Source organism: Pristis pectinata, chromosome 17, assembly GCF_009764475.1.
Source record: "Pristis pectinata isolate sPriPec2 chromosome 17, sPriPec2.1.pri, whole genome shotgun sequence".
Taxonomy (NCBI): domain Eukaryota; kingdom Metazoa; phylum Chordata; class Chondrichthyes; order Rhinopristiformes; family Pristidae; genus Pristis; species Pristis pectinata.
Window position 1 is genome coordinate 44742479 of NC_067421.1, and position 21986 is coordinate 44764464.

Genomic DNA, 21986 nt, shown 5'->3' on the forward strand with positions numbered 1-21986 from the left:
GGCTGGCAGCAGGACTGCATTTACTTTAGTGCAAGGAGCCTCGTGGGTGAGGTGGATGAGCTGAGAGAGGGGATTATGACATGGTTGCAATCACGGAAACGTGGTTGAGGGAAGGGCAGGACTGGCAGCTCAATATTCAAGGGGATAGAAATTCCAGGTGTGACAGAGGGGGTGCAAGAGAGGAGGGGTGTAGCACTACTGATTGGGGAGACCAATATGGCAGTATTCAGGAAGGATCGGCCAATGAGGCTATATGGATAGAACTTAGGAATAAGAAAGGGGCAATCACTTTGATGGGGTTATACTATAGGCCTCCCAAAAGTCCATGAGAATTAGAACAGATATGCAGGATGACCTGTCCTGGACCCAACACACAGATGCAATCACAAGGAAAGTGCGCTGGAGTCGCTACTTTCTTCGGAGGTTTAAGGGGGTTCAGATTGTCACCAAAACACTCCAACAAACTTCTACAGATGTACTGTTGAAAGTATCCTGACTGGTTACATCATGGTCTGGTACGGCAGTTCGTATGTGCAGGAGTGGAAGAAGCTGCAGAGTGGTGGACTCTGCCCGATATATCATGGGAACATCCCTCCCCACCATTGGTAGCATCTACATGAGGCGCTGCCTCAAGAAGGCAACATCCATCATCAAAAAACCCCACCATCTGGGCCATGCCATCTTCTCGCAGCTCCCATCGGGCAGGAGGTACAGAAGCCTGAAGTCCCACACCACCAGGTTCAGGAACAGCTACTTCCCTTCAACCAATTCAGTTCTTGAACCAACCAGCACAACCCTAATCACTACGTCAGTATAGCAACACTGTGACCACTTTACAATGGACGTTGTTTTTTTTTGTTCTAATTGTGTTCTTCCTTGTATAATTTTGTATAATTTATGTTTTATTTATGTTTTCCTTGTGAATGCTGTTTATCTGATGCTATGTGCCTGTGATGCTGCTGCAAGTAAGTTTTTCATTGCACCTGTACTTGCGCATCTGACAATAAACTCAACCTGACTTGATCTCAGAAGGATTTAAAAGCAATGCAGTTGTAGTGCTGGGGGACTTTAACTTTCCCAACATTGACTGAGATTGCCTTGGTGCAAGAAGGGACAGATGGGGAGAAACTGGTAAAATGCATTCAAGAGAGTTTCTGAAGCAGTATATTGAGAGTGCTGCTAGGGAGGAGACTATGCTTGACCTTATCTTAGGGAATGAGGATGGACAAGTGATTGAAGTGTCTGTGGAGAAACCCTTTGGGAATAGCTTCAAGGTAGTCGTGGAAAAAGATAAGGTTGGTCCTTGAGATAGGGCCACAAACTGGGGAAAGACGGATTTCAGTGGTGTAAGACAGGAACTGGTGGAAGTAAAGTAGGAGCAGCTGCTAGAGGGGATAAATAGGAGGCATTTAAAGGTGAGATGGTAAGAGTTCAGAGTCATTATGTCCTTGTAAGGGCAAGAAGAAAAGATGGTAAGTTTAAGGAACCTTGGTTAAAGATATTGAAGGTTTGATCTGGGAGAAGAAGGAAGCATATGTCAAGTAAAGGAGATTGGTACTGAATGAGTCCTTTGAGGTTTATAGAGGAGAGGACTTGAGGAAGAAATCAGGAGGGAAAAAAGGAGCCGAGAAATGACCTTGGCAAGTAGGATTAAGGAGAATTTATTAGAAGTAAGAGGGTAGCTAAGGAAAGTATAGGTCCCTCGGAGACCAGAGGGGTAATCTATGTGCGGAGCCAGTGGGTATGAGCGAGATGCTTCCCATCCATATTCACCAGGGAGGACGTGGAGGCTGGAGAGTTACGGGACGGGTATGCTGATATTCTGGAGCACATCTGTATCAGGAAGGAGGAAGTGTTAGAAATATTGGAGCACATTTGGGTGGATAACTCCCAGGATTGTAGTAGTGTAGATTTTAACTTCCCCAATATTGACAGGAATTGCCTGTGCAAAGAAGTTAAATGGGATGGAATTCATAAATTTTATCCCAGGATGCTAAAGGAAGCAAGGGAAGAGATTGTTGGGGCTCTTACAGTGTCTTTGCATCTTCATTAGCCACAGAGAGGTACCAGGAGACTGGAGGATAGCTAATGTTGTCCCCTTGGGCAATAGGGATAAGTCTGGAAGCTACAGGCTAGCAAGCCTTATGTCAGCGGGAGAGAAGTTGTTGGAGAAGATTCTGAGGGACAGGATGTATGTTCACTTGGAAAGGCTGGGACTGATTAGGAGTTTGAAGTTGTGGTTTAGATTTTGCTCATTATCTCAGCGTGACTGAACGAAAATCTTACTTACAGGGTGGATGTCAATGAACAGTGCATGGTCTCTCTCATTGGGGTGCAATCCATCAATGGCTTCCCACAGTACAGGGTCGGCATTGTAGAAGTGAGGATGTGAGATGAAGACTTGGGAATCTGAAGTTAAAGAAATCACAAAGTTACTGGTGCCACAGTTAGAGAAGAAATATTTCCAGTCAATAACCATTCCTGTGTAAAGAGGAGACTTAGTGAGTTTCAATTTTCTTTGAAGCCTCCTTGAAAACATTCTGACATAAGAACACAAGGAACTGAGCAATGAATCAGCTCCTTTAGCCTACACCACTGTTCAAGATCATGGTCGCAACTTCCTACCTAATCCCTACTGCCCCACTTTCTCCCTTGCCCAAATTCTATTATCCTAGTCTGAAATGTATTTAATGATTTGTCATCGGTAGTTAGAACATAGAACATAGAACAGTACAGCACAATACAGGCCCCTCGGCCCACAATGTTGTGCCGACCTTTAAACCTCGCCTAAGACTATCTAACCCCTTCCTCCCACATATCCCTCTATTTTAAATTTCTCCATAAGCTTATCTAGTAATCTCTTGAATTTGACCAATGTACCTGCTTTCACCACCGCCCCAGGCAGCGCATTCCATGCCCCAACCACTCTCTGGGTAAAAAACCTTCCTCTGATATCTCCCTTGAACTTCCCACCCATTACTTTAAAGCCATGCCCTCTTGTATTGAGTATTGGTGCCCTGGGAAAGAGGCGCTGGCTGTCCACTCTATCTATTCCTCTTAATATTTTGTACACCTCTATCATGTCTCCTCTCATCCTCCTTCTCTCCAAAGAGTAAAGCCCTAGCTCCCTTAGTCTCTCCTCATAATGCATAGTCTCTAAACCAGGCAGCATCCTGGTAAATCTCCTCTGCATCCTTTCCAACGCTTCCACATCCTTCCTATAATGAGGCGACCAGAACTGGAAATAGTACTCTAGGTGTGGTCAACTAGAGTTTGGTAGAGCTGCATCATTACCTCACGGCTCTTAAACTCAATCCCTCGATTTATGAAAGCTAACACCCCATAAGCTTTCTTAACTATCCTATCCACCTGTGAGGCAACTTTCGGGGATCTGTGGATATGAACTCCCAGATCCCTCTGCTCCTCCACACTACCCAGAATCCTGTCATTAACTTTGTACTCTGCCTTGGAGTTTGTCCTTGCAAAGTGTACCACCTCACACTTCTCCTGGTTGAACTCCATCTGCCACTTCTCAGCCCAACTCTGTATCCTATCAATGTCCCTCTGCAATCTTCGACAATCCTCTACACTATCCACAACACCACCAACCTTTGTGTCATCTGCAAACTTGCCAATCCACCCTTCTACCTCCTCATCCAAGTGATTAATAAAAATCACGAAAAGCAGAGGTCCCAGAACCGATCCTTGTGGGACACTGCTAGTCACAGCCCTCCAATTTGAATGCACCCCCTCCACCACAACCCTCTGCTTTCTACAGGCAAGCCAATTTTGAATCCACACGGCCAAGCTTCCCTGGATCCTATGCTCTCTGACCTTCTGAAGAAGCCTACCATGTGGAACCTTGTCAAATGCCTTACTAAAATCCATGTAGACCACATCTACAGCACTACCCTCATCAATCTGTCTGGTCACCTCCTCAAAGAACACTATCAGGCTTGCGAGACATGATCTGCCCTTCGCAAAGCCATGCTGGCTGTCCCTGATCAGACTCTGATTCTCTAAATGCCCATAGATCCTATCTCTAAGAATCCTTTCCAACAGCTTGCCCACCACAGATGTAAGGCTCACTGGTCTATAATTCCCTGGACTATCCCTACTACCTTTTTTGAATATGGGGACAATATTTGCCACCCTCCAATCCTCCAGTACCATTCCCGTGGACAACGAGGACTCAAAGATCCTAGCTGAAGGTTCAGCATTCTCCTCCCTCGCCTCGCAGAGCAGCCAGGGGAATATTCCGTCAGGCCCCGGGGACTTATCTGTCCTCATATTTTCTAACAGCTCCAACACATCCTTTCTCTTGATATCAACATGCTCTAGAACATTAACCTTACCAACACTGTCCTCAGCGTCATCAAGGCTCCTCTCCATGGTGAATACTGAAGAGAAGTATTCATTGAGGACCTCACCCACTTCCACAGCTTCCAGGCACATCCTCCCACCCTTGCCTCTAATCGGTCCTACCTTTACTCTCGTCATCCTTCTGCTCTTCACATAAGTGAAAAATGCCTTGGGATTTTCCTTAACTCTATTTGCCAAGGCCTTTTCATGTCCCCTTCTTGCTCTCCTCAGCCTCTTCTTAAGTTCCTTCCTTGCTACCCTATATTCCTCATGAGCCCTATCTGATCCTTGCTGCCTAAACCTTATGTATGCTGCCTTGTTCCTCCTAACTAGATGTTCCACCTCTCTTGTCACCCATGGTTCCTTCACCCTGCCATTCTTTCTCTGCCTCACCGGGACAAATTTATCCCTAACATCCTGCAAGAGATCCCTGAACAACGACCACATCTCCATAGTACATTTCCCTTCAAAAATGTCATCCCAATTCACACTCGCAAGTTCTAGCCTTATAGCCTCATAATTTGCCCTTCCCCAATTAAATATCTTCCCGTCCTCTTTGCTCCTATCCTTGTCCATGACAATGCTAAAGGTTAGGGAGCGGTGGTCACTGTCCCCCAAATGCTCACCCACTGAGAGATCTGTCACCTGACCCGGTTCATTACCTAATACAAGATCTAATATGGCATTCCCTCTAGTCGGCCTGTCAACATACTGTGACAGGAATCCGAAATAGACTCTGCCCCGTCTAAACCTTTGGTACTAAGCAGGTGCCAATCAATATTTGGGAAGTTGAAGTCTCACATGATAACAACCCTGTTATTTTTGCACCTTTCCAAAATCTGCCTCCCAATCTGCTCCCCAGTATCCTTGCTGCTACCAGGGGGCCTATAGAATACTCCCGGAGAATAACTGCTCCTTTCTTGTTCCTAACTTCCACCCATACTGACTCTAGAGAGGATCCTTCTACATTATCCACCCTTTCTGCAGCTGCAACAGTGTCCCTGACCAGTAACGCCACCCCTCCTCCTCTTCTTCCACCCCCCCCCCCCCCCCCCACCATCCCTTTTAAAACACTGAAATCCGGGAATATTCAGTATCCCTTCCTGGCCTGGTGACAGCCAAGTCTCTGCAAGAGCCACAATATCATAGTTCAATGTATTTATCCAAGCTCTCAGTTCATCACCCCTCCTGATGCTTCTTGCATTTAAGTAAATGCACTTTAGCCCATCCACCTTACTACTTTTATACCCTATACTCTGCTTCTCCTTCCTCAAAGCCTCTCTACATGTTAGATCTGGCTTTACTCCATGCACTTCTTCCACTGACCTATCCCTCCGGTTCCCATCCCCCTTGCAAACTAGTTCTGTGGAGCAGGTGGGGAGGGGAGGGGTGGGGAGGGGCAGGGAGGGGAAGGGCGGGGTAAAGAATTCCAAAGATGTACAGCTCTCAAAAGAAATTCCTCCGTCACAAGTGGCTGGCCCTTATCTTAAGACAATGTCCAATAGTCTAAACTCCCCACCTCCAACAGCCAAATATTTTGGCACCAAACCCGCTCAGTCTTATGGACCTAACCTCCTCTCTCTTCACAAGATGAGCATGTGAATCACCCAGGCAGAGAAGGCTGTGGGCTAAATGCTGGAAAATGGGATTAACACAGATTAGTGCTCACTAGTCAGCATGGATAGTGTGGGCCAAATGGCCTGTTTTCGTTCTGTGACAACCATTAACCCAGGTGAAGACAATGAAGATAATAATCTCCCAATGAAGATTAAAGGAAGGAGGAGCAGCATGTTCTCCAGTCCTTTGTGTAGCTCTGCATTCACCTTCCACACAGCACCACACCCACCACACCCACCACACCCACCATGTCCACCACACCCACCATGTCCACCACACCCACCACGTCCACCACACCCACCACGTCCACCACACCCACCACACCCACCACGTCCACCATGTCCACCACACCCACCACACCCACCATGTCCACCACACCCACCACGTCCACCACACCCACCATGTCCACCACACCCACCACACCCACCATGTCCACCACACCCACCACGTCCACCACACCCACCACACCCACCGCATCAACTGCATCCACCACTTTCTTGTACTGTCCCCATATCCCTCGATCTTCTTAATATCCAAAATCTATCGATTTCTGATTTTGAGGAGCACAACTGAACCCACAGCTGTCCAAAGATTCACTTCTCAAATTTCTCATCTTTCCTAAACCTCTTACCCCTAATTCTGAAACGGTGGCCCCTAGTCCTAGACTCTTCAGCCAGCCAAGACATTCTCCTTGCATCTGGCCGGCTGCACACCTTAAAATGGCTGAATGAATCTCCTCTCATTCTTCAACTTTAGGAGAAGACAGAAATGGAAAATCAAAAACCTGCAGATGCTGGAAATCTAAAATAAAACAGTATCCGTTTGGAGAAGACAATTAACATTTCAGGTCAGTGACCCTTCCACAAATGAAGAGGCTTCAGTCGGAACCATCTGAATCTTTCACAGATGCTGCCTGACCTACTGAGTGATTCCACATTTTATATTTGATTCTTAAGTTTCATTTACTGGGAGGAAGTATGGTTGAGATAGCTGTGGAGATAATGAATATTTGTTATAGATCTATCGCCTGAGATGGAGACAAGATCCTGAAAGGAAGAATCCAAGATGGACCATATGAAAGTGGGAAAAGGCTGGAACCTGGCAGCAGAAGCGATGCCATTTGAGTTCCATAAGAAGTAACTCCTGTATAGTTGTCAATGCACTGGGCTTAAGAAAAAGTCCAGAATCTTTGCAGCACCCTGATGGACAGTACATCCTTTCCTGGGTAAGGAGACCAAAGCTGCCCTCTGTATTCTTGTGTATTCTCACCAAGGCCCTGTGCAGGTGCAATAAATCTGCATTGTGTGAATGCTGCACGGCCTCTTGGACAAGGACAACCTGAAACAAGGAGACAAAAAGCACTGCACAAGACTCTGGATGGGGCATTGCCAATGCCCTGAACAATCTTCCGTTGCCTTTCATGCCTTAGCGATTCAAATGCTCATCCAGATGTTTCTTAACTGTTATGAGAGAACCTCAGGAACTGTGTTCCAGATTCCAACCATCCACCAGATGAAAAAATTCTTCCTCAGACCCCCTCCAAACCTCTCCCCCCTTACCCTAAATTGATGTTCTCTAATTTTAGATTCTTCTATCTATGCCTCTCATAATTTTTGTGTACCTCAGTCAGGTCCCCTTCAGCCTCCTCCACTCCAAGGAAATCTCATCCAGCCTCTCCAGTCTCTCCTCATCACTGAACTGCTTCATCCCAGGCAACATCCTGGTGAATCTCCTCTGCACCCTCTCTAGTGCAATGACACCCTTCCTATACTGTGGTGACCAGAACTACACACTGCACTTCTACTGTGGCCTAACCAATGTTTGATAAAGCTGTACCAAACCTCCCTGTCCCAAACGAATGAAGGCTGGTATTCTTTACCACCTCTTCCACAGAAAGTAAGAGGTAAGAGCCATGCCTCTCCAGGCAGAGGCTCACAGAATATTTCAGAAGTACTTAGATGCCATGGTATAAGAGGCTATGGGTCAAGTTCTGGGAAATGGAATTAATTGAGATAGGTACTTGATGGGCAGAATGGGCTGCGAAGCCTGTTTCTCTGCCTATGTCTCTACACTAGAAATGAAACCAAATTAATGAAAATATTAAATCAATGCATGTATTTGTTGCTGAGGGACTGAGTGGTTCAGGTACTCACTGTGTCTGCATGTGCTGACGTTTAGAACCCCGGACTGCCTGCATGGACAGAAACCTTGGTTGGGGGGGTACACCGTTCCATTTGCAAACATCGTCTTCGGGGCAACATAGCGGAATGAAGGTAGTCCAAAGGTCCAGGCTGATCTTTGGTGAACTAATTCCAATGATCTGTTCCAATTTAAAAGCAAAATTGCTCAAGATCAATCCTCTGTAGGATCAATATTAAACCTGCTGAGCAGAAGAGTTAACTGGTTGGCCTGTTGGTGTCTGTGGAGTGGCAGCACACAGAATCAAGGCCATGGAAATAACGACCAAATACTGCAGCAGATGGGACAACATCATGCAATAAACTGTTGAAATATGATGCCATAAAACTATGAAGCTTCTTGAAAATCTCAAAGAAGCCTCCACTGATAAAGGTACCGTTCCCACCTCACTTCTGCCCACATATTGGAGGTGCTTGTCCATATTAGTGCAGTTGGGTGAGATCCAAGTCTGAACTTTCTACTTCTACCATCTGACACATTTAAAATCGTTGCCTCAGAAATAAATTATTAGGAACAATAAGCGGCCATTCACCTCCACAAACCTGCTCCACCATTCGTGCGATGATGGCCGATTTTCATTCCAACCTCTAACCGCATCCACCCAAATCTTCCTTATTGACTGGAATTTAAAGGCAGTAATTAAACTTCTGGTAATAGAGGTGAAAACAGAAAAAGCAGGGAATGCTCAGCAGGTTGAGAAACATCCGTAATGAGACACCTACTATCCTACTCAGTCTCCACTACCAACTCAATACCTTGTCAATGAGAGACCTTTCATCCCTTTTGAATCTTCATCACACTCCCTCTATGGCAAGTACATCCTTTTTTAGCAGAGGAGACCAAAATTGTGCACAATACTTCCAGGTGTGGTTTTACCAAGGCTTTGGATAATTATGTTAAGACATCTTTACTCCTGGACTCAAGTCCTTTTGTAATACAGGCCAACATAGCATCTGTCTCCTAAGCTGCCTGATGAACCTGGACATTAACTTTCAGTGACTGTGTACAAGGATACCCGGATGCCGTTAAACTCCAGCATTTCCCAGTGGCTGCATACTCAAAGGACCCAATATTTTCCCCACATTTCTGCACATTGTACTCCATCTGTCATGTTGTTGACACTCACTCAACCTGCCTTTATCCTCCTGAAACCTCTTTGTATCCCCATCACCACTCGCAATCTCATTTCGACTCTGGCCATCCAGAAACTTGGAAATGTACTTTTGGTTCCCTCAGCCAAAGCATTGATACTGATTGTGAATAGTTAGGGCCCAACTCCAATCCCTGCCACTATCCACTAGTCACAGCTCGACAACCCGAGAAGGAACTTTCTATTTGTTAACCAACTCTCAATCCACACTGAAACATTAGTCCCTACTCCATGTGCACGAACATTATTCAGCAACTTTCTGTGGAACCTTAGTGAAAGTCTTCTGAAAATCCAAACATACACATTCACTGGTTCCCTCCGCACCACCCCCCCCCCCCATCCACCGCCCCAATGGATCTACCTGACACATCCTCAAACAACCCCCAAAGGTTAGTCAAATACTATTCCTCTTTCATAAATCAATGTTGTTTCTGCTCAATGATATTATTATTTTGTAAGTGTCTGGACCAGGGGCAATAGCTCTGCTGCCCATGTTCCCAATCCTTTAGCCTGTCAGTGAAAGGGGAGGAGCTGTTTGATGCCCTTGGTTGCTTGGTGCTCTGATACCTATCTTTACAAAGTGGTTTCTGATAAACGCATTTATTTGGCTTTTACATTCTCGTTCATACCTACAGGCATCTGGGCTATAAAACTTCAACGAGTCTGACGGAGTCAGGAATGGGGGCCACATTTCACCTGATGTTCCATTTATCATGTTGCACTGGTCGGAATGCCAGTAGTTTACCTGGAAAATATGAACTGCAATTAAACCAACTCATATTTCAAGGATGTATAAAATGCAGCTTTCAAATGCCTTGATCAATACCAGCCCCAAATGGCCCCTCCTCAACTGAAACTCTCCGTTCCACAGCCCCAAGTCGTACCTTTTTACTGCCATTCCATGTGTCAATTGTTTGGACTTTATTAATATCATCAACTCCTGTATTAATTGTGAATAATCCAGTGTCAGTGTTGTTCAACTGTAACAGAACCGAAGAACATGACTGTGAGATAGTTTAATCCATATTAAGAGAATTTAAAGATCTATTTCCTTTTAAGGAAGTGAAGCCAATCAAATCATGGATTTCACCAACTTCAACTGCATCTCATCTCCAAATCCAGCAGCAGTTTATAATATAAAACTTGCCAGGTGGAGTGATCTGGTCACTCTCTGCACTAAGGCTCGAGTGTGGGCAGGCACGGTAGTGTAGCGGTTAGCGTAACGCTTTACAGCGCCAGTGACCCGGGTTCAATTCCGGCCACTGTCTGTGTACGTTCTCCCCGTGTCTGTGTGGGTTTCCTCCAGGTGCTCTAGTTTCCTCCCACATTCCAAAGACATACAGGTTAGGAAGTTGTGGACATGCTATGTTGGTGCCGGAAGCGTGGCGACACTTGCGGGCTGCCCCCAGAACAGTCTATGCAAAAGATGCATTTCACTGTGTGTTTCGATGTACATGTGACTAATAAAGATATCTTATCTTACATAGACAGCACAGGCTTCACTAAACCCATGTCAGAGCTTTAGGAAGCAGGTCATGATGGTGTCCAGGCACACTGGACATGCTAACCAGAACTGTTCAGTGAGGGAAAACAGTCAGTGTCTTCACCTTTATGTGGGAGTACTGTGTTCCGGGAGGCTGTGCCAAAGAACAATGTACCACCCCTGCTGGGATGCAGACAACACACAGAGGCCAGCATTCATTGCCCATCCCTTATTGCCCTTCAGAAGGTGGTGATGAGCCACCTTCTTGAGTCACTGTATGTCTTCTGGTGAAGGTATATAGTGCTGTTGGGGAGAAAGTTCCAGGATTTAAACCCAGTGATGATTCAGGAATGACAATATATTTCCAAATTGTAGTTGGAGGATTAGGGATTTACTCTCACAATATTTAAGTATCTTGAATCGACAAGAGGACTACAGACCAAGTACTGATGAAATGGGATTAGTATAGATGGGTATTTGCTGGTCAGCCTTGACGTGATGGGCTGAAGGGCCTGTTTCTGTGCTGTGAGACTTTACGACTCTATGACTCTAAGAAGGAAGACCCTGCTCTTTATTTGACTCACAAGTTGTGTCTGCTTTACTAAACTTACATCAGCGAACAAACCAAATTTGTCCTTAAAGGGGAGGAGGTTTGGGAAGAGTTTTTTAAGGAAGGTAATAAGTTTGTCTTCATATCCCCACATTATTTCCTTTACAGTCTTTCTGAAGAAAGCAGTTTGATTAAACATCTTCATGGCAACATTGAATGCGACCTTCAGGTCTGGAGGGAACTTCTCAACTAAAATGGCCATGCCCTAAAATTGAAACAAATGACAAATTAAAAATATTATTAACAGATATAAAATCAGCCTGCAGAATTGAGAAAATGTTTGTTTCTCTAGATTCTACAGACATGCAACAGTCAAAGAAGAAGCTTCAGGTTTAGGTTGGGAAGGAGAATCTACCTTAAGTAGGAACAGCGAGAAGGAATCTGGATTCATATAGCACCCTTATGCAGAAATAGTCTATTGCTAAACACAGGATCACAGGAATGGTGAGGCAGGTTTGCAGCAATGAAGGTCACCTCAAGGTACACATTATACATGTAATAAAGGAAAGGAAGGCAGGAAGTTGAAGGAAGTCTAAAGCCATTGCTGAGGGTGGAGACCAAGTGGCTGAGTGATATAGTGTTGAGGTCAGAGTTAGGATTATCTTCCTTGATGCCAGGTCTGATCAGCAGTCAACTAATTCACCACGCTTGCACTTTCCTCACACCCATGATTATTTTTTGGTTAAATACTTCTCCAATTCCCCCTTGAAAATTCCCACTGGATCTCCCCCTTTCAGTCAACACGTCTGGGATCAAGTCAACACACAAGGACATTTCCTGCTGCCTCTTTTGTTTATCACTAATAGTCAGAGCCTCAGACTCTACACTTCTGGCTGTGGAAGAAATTTTATCCTTTGGCCCAGTCAAAACCCCTCACAACCTTAAATGTTTCTGTCAACTCTTCCCTTAACCTTCACTGTTACCAGTTAAACCCCAGATTCTGCACAGCTTTGATACGGCCACGGTCGAAACCCTCAGGATCCTGGTGGGACTGATACCTACGAGTGCCAGCATGTTGGGCAGGACCAGCTCATCGCTCTCGTTGCCAGATGAGCGTTCCGGGACAAAGTGAAACTGTCGATATGCACGGTATGAAACAGTGTAATTTTCATGAAAGGTAATATTGCCTTTTGGTCTGTACTCTCTGTAAAATAACAATATTCCAATAAGTTATATTTTACTTCCAGGTTTCATTAAACATATAATTTGATATTTTCAATCATTCAACTAACTCCAAGGAAAAGACATAAATTTGCAAGGAACTGCAGTTAACTTCAAGGTTGGGGATGTTTTAGAATTCAGCAAAGGCTGACTAAAAAATTGATAAAGGACAGGAAAATTTGATACGAGATTCAGATGGATGGAGTGTTGGCTCAACAAGTGTGATGTGATGGATCTGGGAAGTCAAATAGGGACAGGACACATGTAGTGAATGGTGGGGCACTAAGGAACATTGATGAACAGAGAGAGCTGCAGGTTCAAATCCACAGTTCTCTGAAAGTGACAACACAGGTGGATAGGGTGTTGAAGAAGGCATATGGCACGCTTGTCCTCATTATGTCAGAGCATAGAAAATAAAAGTTGGGACATTATGTTGCTACTTTATAAAACATTGGTTAGGCCACATTTGGAGTATTGTGTGCAGTTCTGGTCACCAATCTATAGGAAGGATGCAATGGTCTGAAGAGAGTGCAGAGGAGATTCACCAGGGTGTTGCCTGGAGAGACTGGAGAGGCTGGGCTTGTTTTCCCTGGAGTGAAGGAGGCTGAGGGGGAACCTGATAGAGGTGTGTAAGATTATGAGAGGCGTAGGCAGGGTAGACAGTCAGGATCTTTTTTTACCATGGTTGGGGTAACAAAAACACAAGAAACTGCAGAGAGCTGTGGACACAGCCCAGCGCATCACGGACACCAGCCTCCCCTCCTTGGACTCTGTCTTTACCTCTCGCTGCCTTGGCGAAGCAGCCAGCATAATCAAAGACCCCACCCACCCGGGACATTCTCTCTTCTCTCCTCTTCCGTCAGGTAGAAGATACAAAAGCCCGAGGGCACGTACCACCAGACTTAAGGACATCTTCTACCCCGTGTGATAAGACTATTGAACTTACAGGATGAGATGGACTATGACCTCATGATCTACCTTGTTGTGACCTTGCACCTTATTGCACTGCACTTTCTCTGTAGCTGTGACACTTTACTCTGTACTGTTATTGCTTTACCTGTACTACCTCAATGCACTCTGTACTCACTCAATGTAACTGCACTGTGTAATGAATTACCTGTACGATCGGTATGCAAGACTAGTTTTTCACTGTACCTTGGTACAAGTGACAATAATAAACCAATACCAATACAAGAAGGTGTAGAATTAAGCCGAGAGGAAGGAGTTTTACAAGGGGTCTGAGGGGTAAGTTTTTTACACAGAGAGTGGTTGATATCTGGAACTCACTGCCAGAGGAGGTGGTGGATTCCGATACAATCAATGTATATAAGAAGCATTTAGACAGACACCTAAAGGGGCATGGTAGAGCAGGATATGGACCTAATGCAGGGAAATGGAATTAATGTAGTTGGGTCAGCATGGACACAGTGGACCAAAGGGCCTGTTTCTGTGCTGTACAACTCGGTGTTTCTATTCAATTAGTGAGAAACATACAAACAAACTGCCGTAGTCAATGCTGCTGTCTCACAGCTCCAGCTGCCTGAGTTCAATCCTGATCCCGCATGTTGTCCATGTGGAGCTTGTACATTCTCCCCATGACCATGTGGGTTTCCTCCGGGTGCTCAGGTTTCCTCCCACATCCCAAGGACATGCTGGTTAGTTGGTTATTGTAAGTTGCCCCTGGTGTAAGTGGGATGCAGGAGAGTTGCAGTGGGTGGAGGTGGGAGTTGATGGGCTTGCAGGAGGAAAATGGGATCCGTGTGGTGGGTACTTGGACACAGAAGGCTGAAGGGGCTGGTCCCATGCTGTACGACTCTGTAGGTAAAGGAAGGGAATAATGATCCAAATCTGGGTCCTTTTAGATAGCAACAGGGAACAAAAAATGGTGAATGAGTTAAACAAATAATTGATCTGTCTTGCTGGACGATGCAAAGAAACTTCCAGTAATGCTGGAGAACGAAGGATTCAGTGCTAACAAGAACGTATTAGTAAAGAGGCACTACTAGAGAAGATATTGAGATTGAAAATCTCAAGGATATGATGATCTACTTCCTGGAATTTTTGAAAGAGGTGGCTGTTGAGATAGCTATTACCATTGAAATTCCAATGATTCTGGATGGATCCTGGAGATTGGAGAGTGGCAAGTGTGGACACACTATTTAAGGAAAGAGGGAGAGAGAATGCAGTGGGGCTGACATCAGAATAGGAAAAAATGCTTGAATCTATTATAAAGGAATTTGGAAAATAATGCCAGGATCAGGCAGAGACATGGTTGATTTGTGAACGGGAAATCACGTTTGAAAGATCAGTTGGAATTTTTGAGATTGTGACTAGTAAAATAGGTAATGGAGAGGCAGTTGTTATGGTGTACTGAGAGTACAGGCCTTCCGTATGGTGCCACATCAAGGATTATTAAACATCAATAGAGAATATGATGTTGGGGGTAATAAACCAGATTGAGGATTGGACAACAGATGGAAAACAAAGAATAGGAATAAAAGTGTGTGTATTTGTTGGGTTCTGTTTGGTCCTGGTATTTGAGCCTTTACTGTGAGGGGTTGGAGTACAAAAACAAGGAGAACTTGCTCACGTTTTACGGCACTTTGGTGAGATCCATTTTCTGCACTCTGTGCATCTTAGGCTCTGTCCCTAAGAAAGGATACGCTAGCCTTGGAGTCAGTGCGGTGCAGACTCAGGGGTTGAGAGATTTGTAGCAGGAGGAGGTGAAAGGGAGTGAAACTGACCTTTGGAAGAACAAGAGGTGATCTTCTGGGTTGTGTTCTGCACTTCCACTGTTCCAAGTGCAGAATATTCCTTGATATTCAATTACCTGTTGCATTTTGTACCATTTCTGTGTTCACACTGATGGCACAATGATTAGAGCAACCACAAATTCCTGGGACATGACATTTAGGAGTATTTGCTAAATGAGAGCAGGTACCTGTAAACATAGGGTCCTCGCTGTGCAACAACTGGCTTCTCTCCACGGATAATTGCGTCTGGATTCACAATATGAAAGAAATATACAGACATGTAGAAAGGGACAGGAACATCCCTCCAGACTGAATAGGCAAAACCATTTCTGGGGTTGATTTGAACGTTCTAGATCCAAAAACAAACCACAGATTAACACAGGAATTACAAAATGAAAGCAAGCCACTGCGACGTGGATCCATGCTTTGCTCACAGACTGCACCAGCTGTGTCACTAGAACATTAGAAAACTGAAGTCATGAGCAGGAACAAGATCACGTGGCTTTTGAGCCATTGGCACCATCAGAAGATCACAGCTGATGATCTGAGCCACGACCACTTTCCTGACCTTGCAAAAGTCAATCAACCTCAGCTTGAGTTGATTCAATAACTATGGTAGAGAAGTCCAAAGATTTACCCCAATCTGAGTAAAGAATCATCTCCTCATCTCAGCCCGGCTCAGTCTGTAGAAACAGCCTCTGGGCCTTTGCCCTGTCAATCCCTCTCAGAATCATCTGTCTTGATGACATCACCTCCATTCTTCCAAAAGGATGAGAGTCAAGGCCAATCTCATTCAATCTCCCTCCTCATGGGACAGATCCCTTATTCCAGAAACCAACCAGTGAGCCTGCACTGTATGACTCCAGTGATAATATATCCTTCTCAAGAGTCAAAACTGCACTGTAAAATCAGAGCAAGCCTTCCTTACTTTTGTGTCCAATTCCCTCGTCTTAAAGGCCAGAATGCCATTTGCCTTCCTGTTAGCTTCTGTATGTTCCTGCATCTCATAACCCAGTGCATTGAGAGCTATATGCCATGCGTCAGTTTGTCACCATTTAAAAAACGTTCCCTTTTTCAGTTCTTCTCACCAAAGTTACTTCACATTTCCTGCATTATATCCACCTCCAGCCTCTAACCCACTCATTCAGTTTGTCTCTATCCTATGGCATTCTGTGCATTCACCTCACACCTCACTTCCCACACAGCTTTATATCATTTGCATGCTTGAATGCTTCACACTGTCTTTTCATCCAAGTCACTTGTGAAATGCTGACAGCTTGGTCTGTTCACCCTGGGGCCCAGCAGTAACGTGAACCATTACACAGGTCTGTTCACCCTGGGGCCCAGCAGTAACGTGAACCGTTACACAGGTCTGTTCACCCTGGGGCCCAGCAGTAACGTGAACCGTTACACAGGGCTGTTCACCCTGGGGCCCAGCAGTAACGTGAACCATTACACAGGGCTGTTCACTCTGGGGCCCAGCAGTAACGTGAACCGTTACACAGGGCTGTTCACCCTGGGGCCCAGCAGTAACGTGAACCGTTACACAGGGCTGTTCACCCTGGGGCCCAGCAGTAACGTGAACCATTACACAGGGCTGTTCACTCTGGGGCCCAGCAGTAACGTGAACCATTACACAGGGCTGTTCACTCTGGGGCCCAGCAGTAACGTGAACCGTTACACAGGTCTGTTCACCCTGGGGCCCAGCAGTAACGTGAACCGTTACACAGGGCTGTTCACCCTGGGGCCCAGCAGTAACGTGAACCATTACACAGGGCTGTTCACTCTGGGGCCCAGCAGTAACGTGAACCATTACACAGGGCTGTTCACTCTGGGACCCAGCAGTAACGTGAACCGTTACACAGGGCTGTTCACCCTGGGGCCCAGCAGTAACGTGAACTGTTACACAGGGCTGTTGACTGTGGGGCCCAGCAGTAACCATCTGCTAATTGAAAGTGACCTTGTTATTCCTACTCCATTTCTTTTGCTTAACCTTCCTCCCTCAATTCCATGTGTGACTCCCAGCGCCATTAGCCTTTACTTTATACAGCGATTTCTGTGTGGCACCTTTTCAAATGCCTTTTGAAAATTTAGATATACATCTACTGGTCTCCCTCAACCACCTGCGAGGTAAGTCAACAGAAATCTCGGATTTGTCAAACACGAGAGTCTTGTTACCTCTTCCAGAATGTATTCTGATTTCCTAGGTGTCTGTAGCCATGGTAGATGCCAGCCTAGTGGACTAATTACAGTGCTTTTGCTGCTGGTGTCTCTGTAGCCATCTCCTTCAGGACCATGGGGTGCAGGGGTCAGACCCAGGGAATTTCTCAGGTGTTAATATAGAACATAGAACACTACAGCACAGAACAGGCCTTTCGGCCCACATTGTTGTGACGACATTTTATCCTGCTCTAAGATCTAACTAACCCTTCTCTCCCACATAGCCCCCTATTTCTCTATCATTCATGTGTCTATCTAAGAGTCTCTTAAATGTCCCTAATGTATCTGCCCCCACAACTTCTGCTGGCAGTGTGTTCCACGCACCCACCACTCTGTGTAAAAAACTTGCCCCTGACATCCCCCTTATACCTTCCTCCAATCACCTTAAAATTATGGGCCCTCGTGTTAGCCATTGTAGCCCTGGGAAAAAGCCTCTGACTGTCTACTTGATCTGCGCCTCTTATCATCTTGTACACCTCTATCAAGTCACCTCTCATCCTCCTTCTCTCCAAAGAGAAAAGCCCTAGCGCACTCAACCTTTCCTCATAAGATATGCTCTCCAATCCAGGAAATATCCTGGTAAATCTCCTCTGCACCCTCTCTAAAGCTTACACATCCTTTCTATAATGAGGCGACCAGAACTGAACACAATACTCCAAGTGTGGTCTGACCAGAGTTCTATAGAGCTGCAACATCACCTCGCGGCTCTTGAACTCAATACCCTGACTAATGAAGGCCAACACTCCATACGCCTTGGGGTTTTCCTTGATCCTACCTGTCAAGGACTTCTCATGCCCCCTTCTAGTTCTCCTAAGTCCATTCTTAAGTTCCCTCTTGGCTACCTTGTAACTCACCAGAGCACTGTCTGATCCATGCTTTCTAAACCTTAGGTAAGCTTCTTTCTTCCTCTTGACAAGATATTCTACATCTCGTGTCAATTACAGTTCCTTCACTCTACTATCCTTACCCTGCATCAGTGGGACAAACTTATCCAGAGCCCCATGCAAGTATTCCTCAAACAACCTTCACATTTCCGCTGTGCACTTCACTAAGAACATCTATTCCCAATTTACGCATACAAGTTCCTGCCTAGTAGCATCATAATTCCCTTTCCCCCAGTTAAGTACTTTCCCATATCACCTGCTCCTATCCCTCTCCAAGGCTAAGGTAAAGGTCAAGGAGTTATGGTCACTGTCTCCAAAATGATCTCCCACCGAGAGATCTGAAACCTGATTAGGCTCATTGTCTGGTACCAGGTCCAGTATGGCTTCTCCTCTAATCAGCCTGTCCACATACTGTGTCAGAAATCCTTCCTGTGCACTCCGAACAAACTCCGTCCCATCTATCCCTTTTATACTAAAGAGGTGCCAATCAATATTAGGGAAGTTGAAATCACCCATGACAACAACCATGTTATTTTTGCGCCTCTCCAAAATCTGCCTCCTGATCTGCTCCTCAGCGTCTCTGCTGCTATTGGGGGATCTGCAGAATACTCCCAATAGAGTGATCGCTCCCCTTCTGTTTCTGACAGAAAATAATCAAGTTTGTAAGACATGACATAGTTCCTCATTCTCTTTAGGGTTTTGTTTCCCCACCACTTTTGTTGCATTTATTATGCCTTCATGTTGAAGACAGACACTGATTTTTAATGTCTCAGTCATTTCTTTATTCTCCAAAATAGTTTTCCCTGTCGTATTTTAAAAATGTATTCATTCTTGAGGTCTGGGCATTGCTAGCCAGGCCAGCATTTATTGCCCATCCTTTATTGTTTTTGATAAGATGGTGGTGAGCTGCCTTCTTGAACTGCTGCAGTTGCTACAAACTGCTGCACAAGGTTCTCTCCCAGGCCTGTGGAGCAGTGAGTTTCACAGATAATGAAGGACCAATGATATAGGTTTCCCAGACAGGATGGTATGGATCCTACAGGAGTGGTGACCTCGCATGTCTGCTATCCTTCTCCTTTGTTGTGGTAGAGGTTATGGGTTTTCAGATGCTGTCTGAGTAGTTGAGTTAAGTACCTGCAGTGAAGGCTGCACACTACAGCCAGTGGTGTAGAGAGTCAATGTTTACGGTGGTTCATGGGGTATCAGATGAAAAAGTTGCTTTGTTCTAGATGGTGTTGAGCTTCACTCATTCAGATAGGTAGATGTTCTGACTGGTGCCCTTGGAATGGTGGGAAGGTTCAAGGTGAGTCACTCACCAAAGGATACCCAGCCTCTGACCTTCTCTTCTAGCCACAATATTTATGTGACTAGGCCAGTGGAGCTTCTGGTCAATGGTGACCCTGAGGCTATTGATGGTGGGAAACTTGGTAATGGTAATGCCATTGAACATCAAAGGTAGGTTCTTAGTGTTTCTCTTGTTGAATATGGCCAATGTCTGGCACAGACGTGATGACATTGTTTGCCATGTATCAGGCTTTAGGGAACATTCATTTATTTCTCTTTTCTCTCTGTTATAAGGAAGATACAAGGTATTCCACCTAACTCAAAAATAGAAGGGCAGAGTACTTTTTAGATGGTGGAAAGATGGAAAAATGTTGGTGTCAGGAGGACCTCTGTGGACTTGTACAAGAACCATTGGAAATTAACATACAGTTAATGATGATATGATGTTGTGGCCATTACAGAAACTTGGTTGAGGAAGGGATAGGAACGGGTGATCGATGTACCAGGGTTTCGAAATTTTAGGAAGAATAGAGGGGGGGGGGGTAAAAGAGGGGGAGGAATTGCAATACTAATTAGAGATCATATATCAGCTGCACACCAGGGAGGCATAATGGAGGGCTCGGACACAGAGTCTATATGGGTAGAACTCAGGAATAGGAAGGGTGCAATCACTCTCTCGGGGGTGGACTATAGACCTTCCAATTGCAACTGGAACATTGAGGAATGGATATGCAAACAGACTCAGGAAATGTGTAAAAATTACAGGGTTGTGGTTATGGGAGACTTCAACTTCCCAAATATAAATTGGGACCTTTTAAGTGCAAGGTGGTTAGATAGGGCAGAATTTATTAGGTGTATCCAGGAGGGATTCTTAAATCAATATGTTGACAGTCCACAAGAGGAGAGGCTATTCTGGACCTAGTGCTGGGTAATGAGCGTAGCCAGGTGACTCACCTATCAGTGGGTGAGCAATTGGGGAACAGTGACCACAGCTCATTAACTTTCAGGATAGCTGTAGATAAGGATAGGTATGGGGCTAGCAGGAGGGTTTTAAATTGGAGCAGGGCTAATTATGAAGGCATAAAGCAGGAACTAGGTGGAGTAAACTGGGAAAAAGCTTTTTGCTGGCAAGTCCACGTTGAGCATGTGGAAAGTGTTTAAGGATCAAATACACAGAGTACAGGATAGCTATGTCCCGGTTAGAAAGAAGGATGAATGGGAAAATAAGGGGACCTTGGATGTCCAGAGAAGTGATGAACTTAGTCATGAAGAAAAAGGACAAGTATGTAGAGCTTCTGAAGTTAGGATCAGACAGAGCACGTGATGACTATAGAGAAGCTAGAAATGAACTCAAGAAAGGAATTAGGAAAACCAGGAGGGGCCATGAAAAGTCCATAGCAAGTAGGATTAAGGAGAATCCAAAGGCATTCTATACCTACATAAGGAATAAGAGGATAACAAAGGAAAGGGTAGGACCACTTCAGGATAAAGAAGGGAATCCATGTTTGGATGCAGAGCACGTGGGTGAGGTTCTGAATGAGTATTTCTCTTCAGTATTTACCCAGGTAAGGGCCATACAGGATGTAGACATTGGAACTGAGGGCAGAAACATGTTAGGGAATTTAGAGGTCAAGGAGGAGGTAGTGTTAGGTCTCCAAAACAGTATTAAGGTGGATGTCCCCGGGGCCCGATGGGATATACCCCATGTTACTGAGGGAGGCGAGAGAGGAAATTGCTGGGGCCTTGACCAGTATCTTTGTGTCCTCTTTGACCATGGGTGAGGTCCCGGAGGACTGGCGAGTGGCTAATGTTTTTCCTCTATTTAAGAAAGGAGCAAGGGAAAATCCGGGGAACTATAGACAGGCGAGTCTCAATACAGTTGAGGGGAAATTGCTGGAGAAAATTCTAAGAGATAGGATATACGAGCATCTGGAATCCAATGGCTTGATTAGGGAAAGCCAGCATGGCTTTGCACGGGGCAAGTCGTGTCTTACTAACCTGGTTGAGTTTTTTGATAATGTAACAAGAGACTGATAAAGGTAGAGCTGTGGATGTCATCTATATGGACTTCAGTAAGGCATTTGACAAGGTCCCACAGAATCCATTAATCAAGAAAATTCAGATGCATGGGATCAGTGGAGAATTGGCTGTGTGGATCCAGAACTGGCTTGCCCATAGAAGACAAAGGGTGGTGGTTGAAGGGACTTATTCAGGCTGGAGGCCTGTGAGTAGTGGTGTTCCACAAGGATCAGTACTGGGTCCT

General features: G+C 45.2%; 1 protein-coding gene across 1 annotated transcript in view; it reads right to left on the reverse strand.

Moving 5' to 3' along the window:
- LOC127579213 (scavenger receptor class B member 1-like) overlaps positions 1 to 21299 on the reverse strand; it is a 39852-nt gene extending 18553 nt beyond the window's left edge. The window contains exons 1-8 of the mRNA XM_052031819.1: positions 21285 to 21299; positions 15524 to 15684; positions 12424 to 12565; positions 11423 to 11626; positions 10213 to 10308; positions 9958 to 10073; positions 8133 to 8299; positions 2291 to 2409 (exon numbers count right to left, since the gene is read on the reverse strand). Coding sequence (XP_051887779.1) covers positions 2291 to 2409; positions 8133 to 8299; positions 9958 to 10073; positions 10213 to 10308; positions 11423 to 11626; positions 12424 to 12565; positions 15524 to 15684; positions 21285 to 21299 — 1020 coding nt within the window. The remainder of the gene's footprint in view (positions 1 to 2290; positions 2410 to 8132; positions 8300 to 9957; positions 10074 to 10212; positions 10309 to 11422; positions 11627 to 12423; positions 12566 to 15523; positions 15685 to 21284) is intronic.
- Between the last annotated feature and the right edge of the window lie 687 nt (positions 21300 to 21986).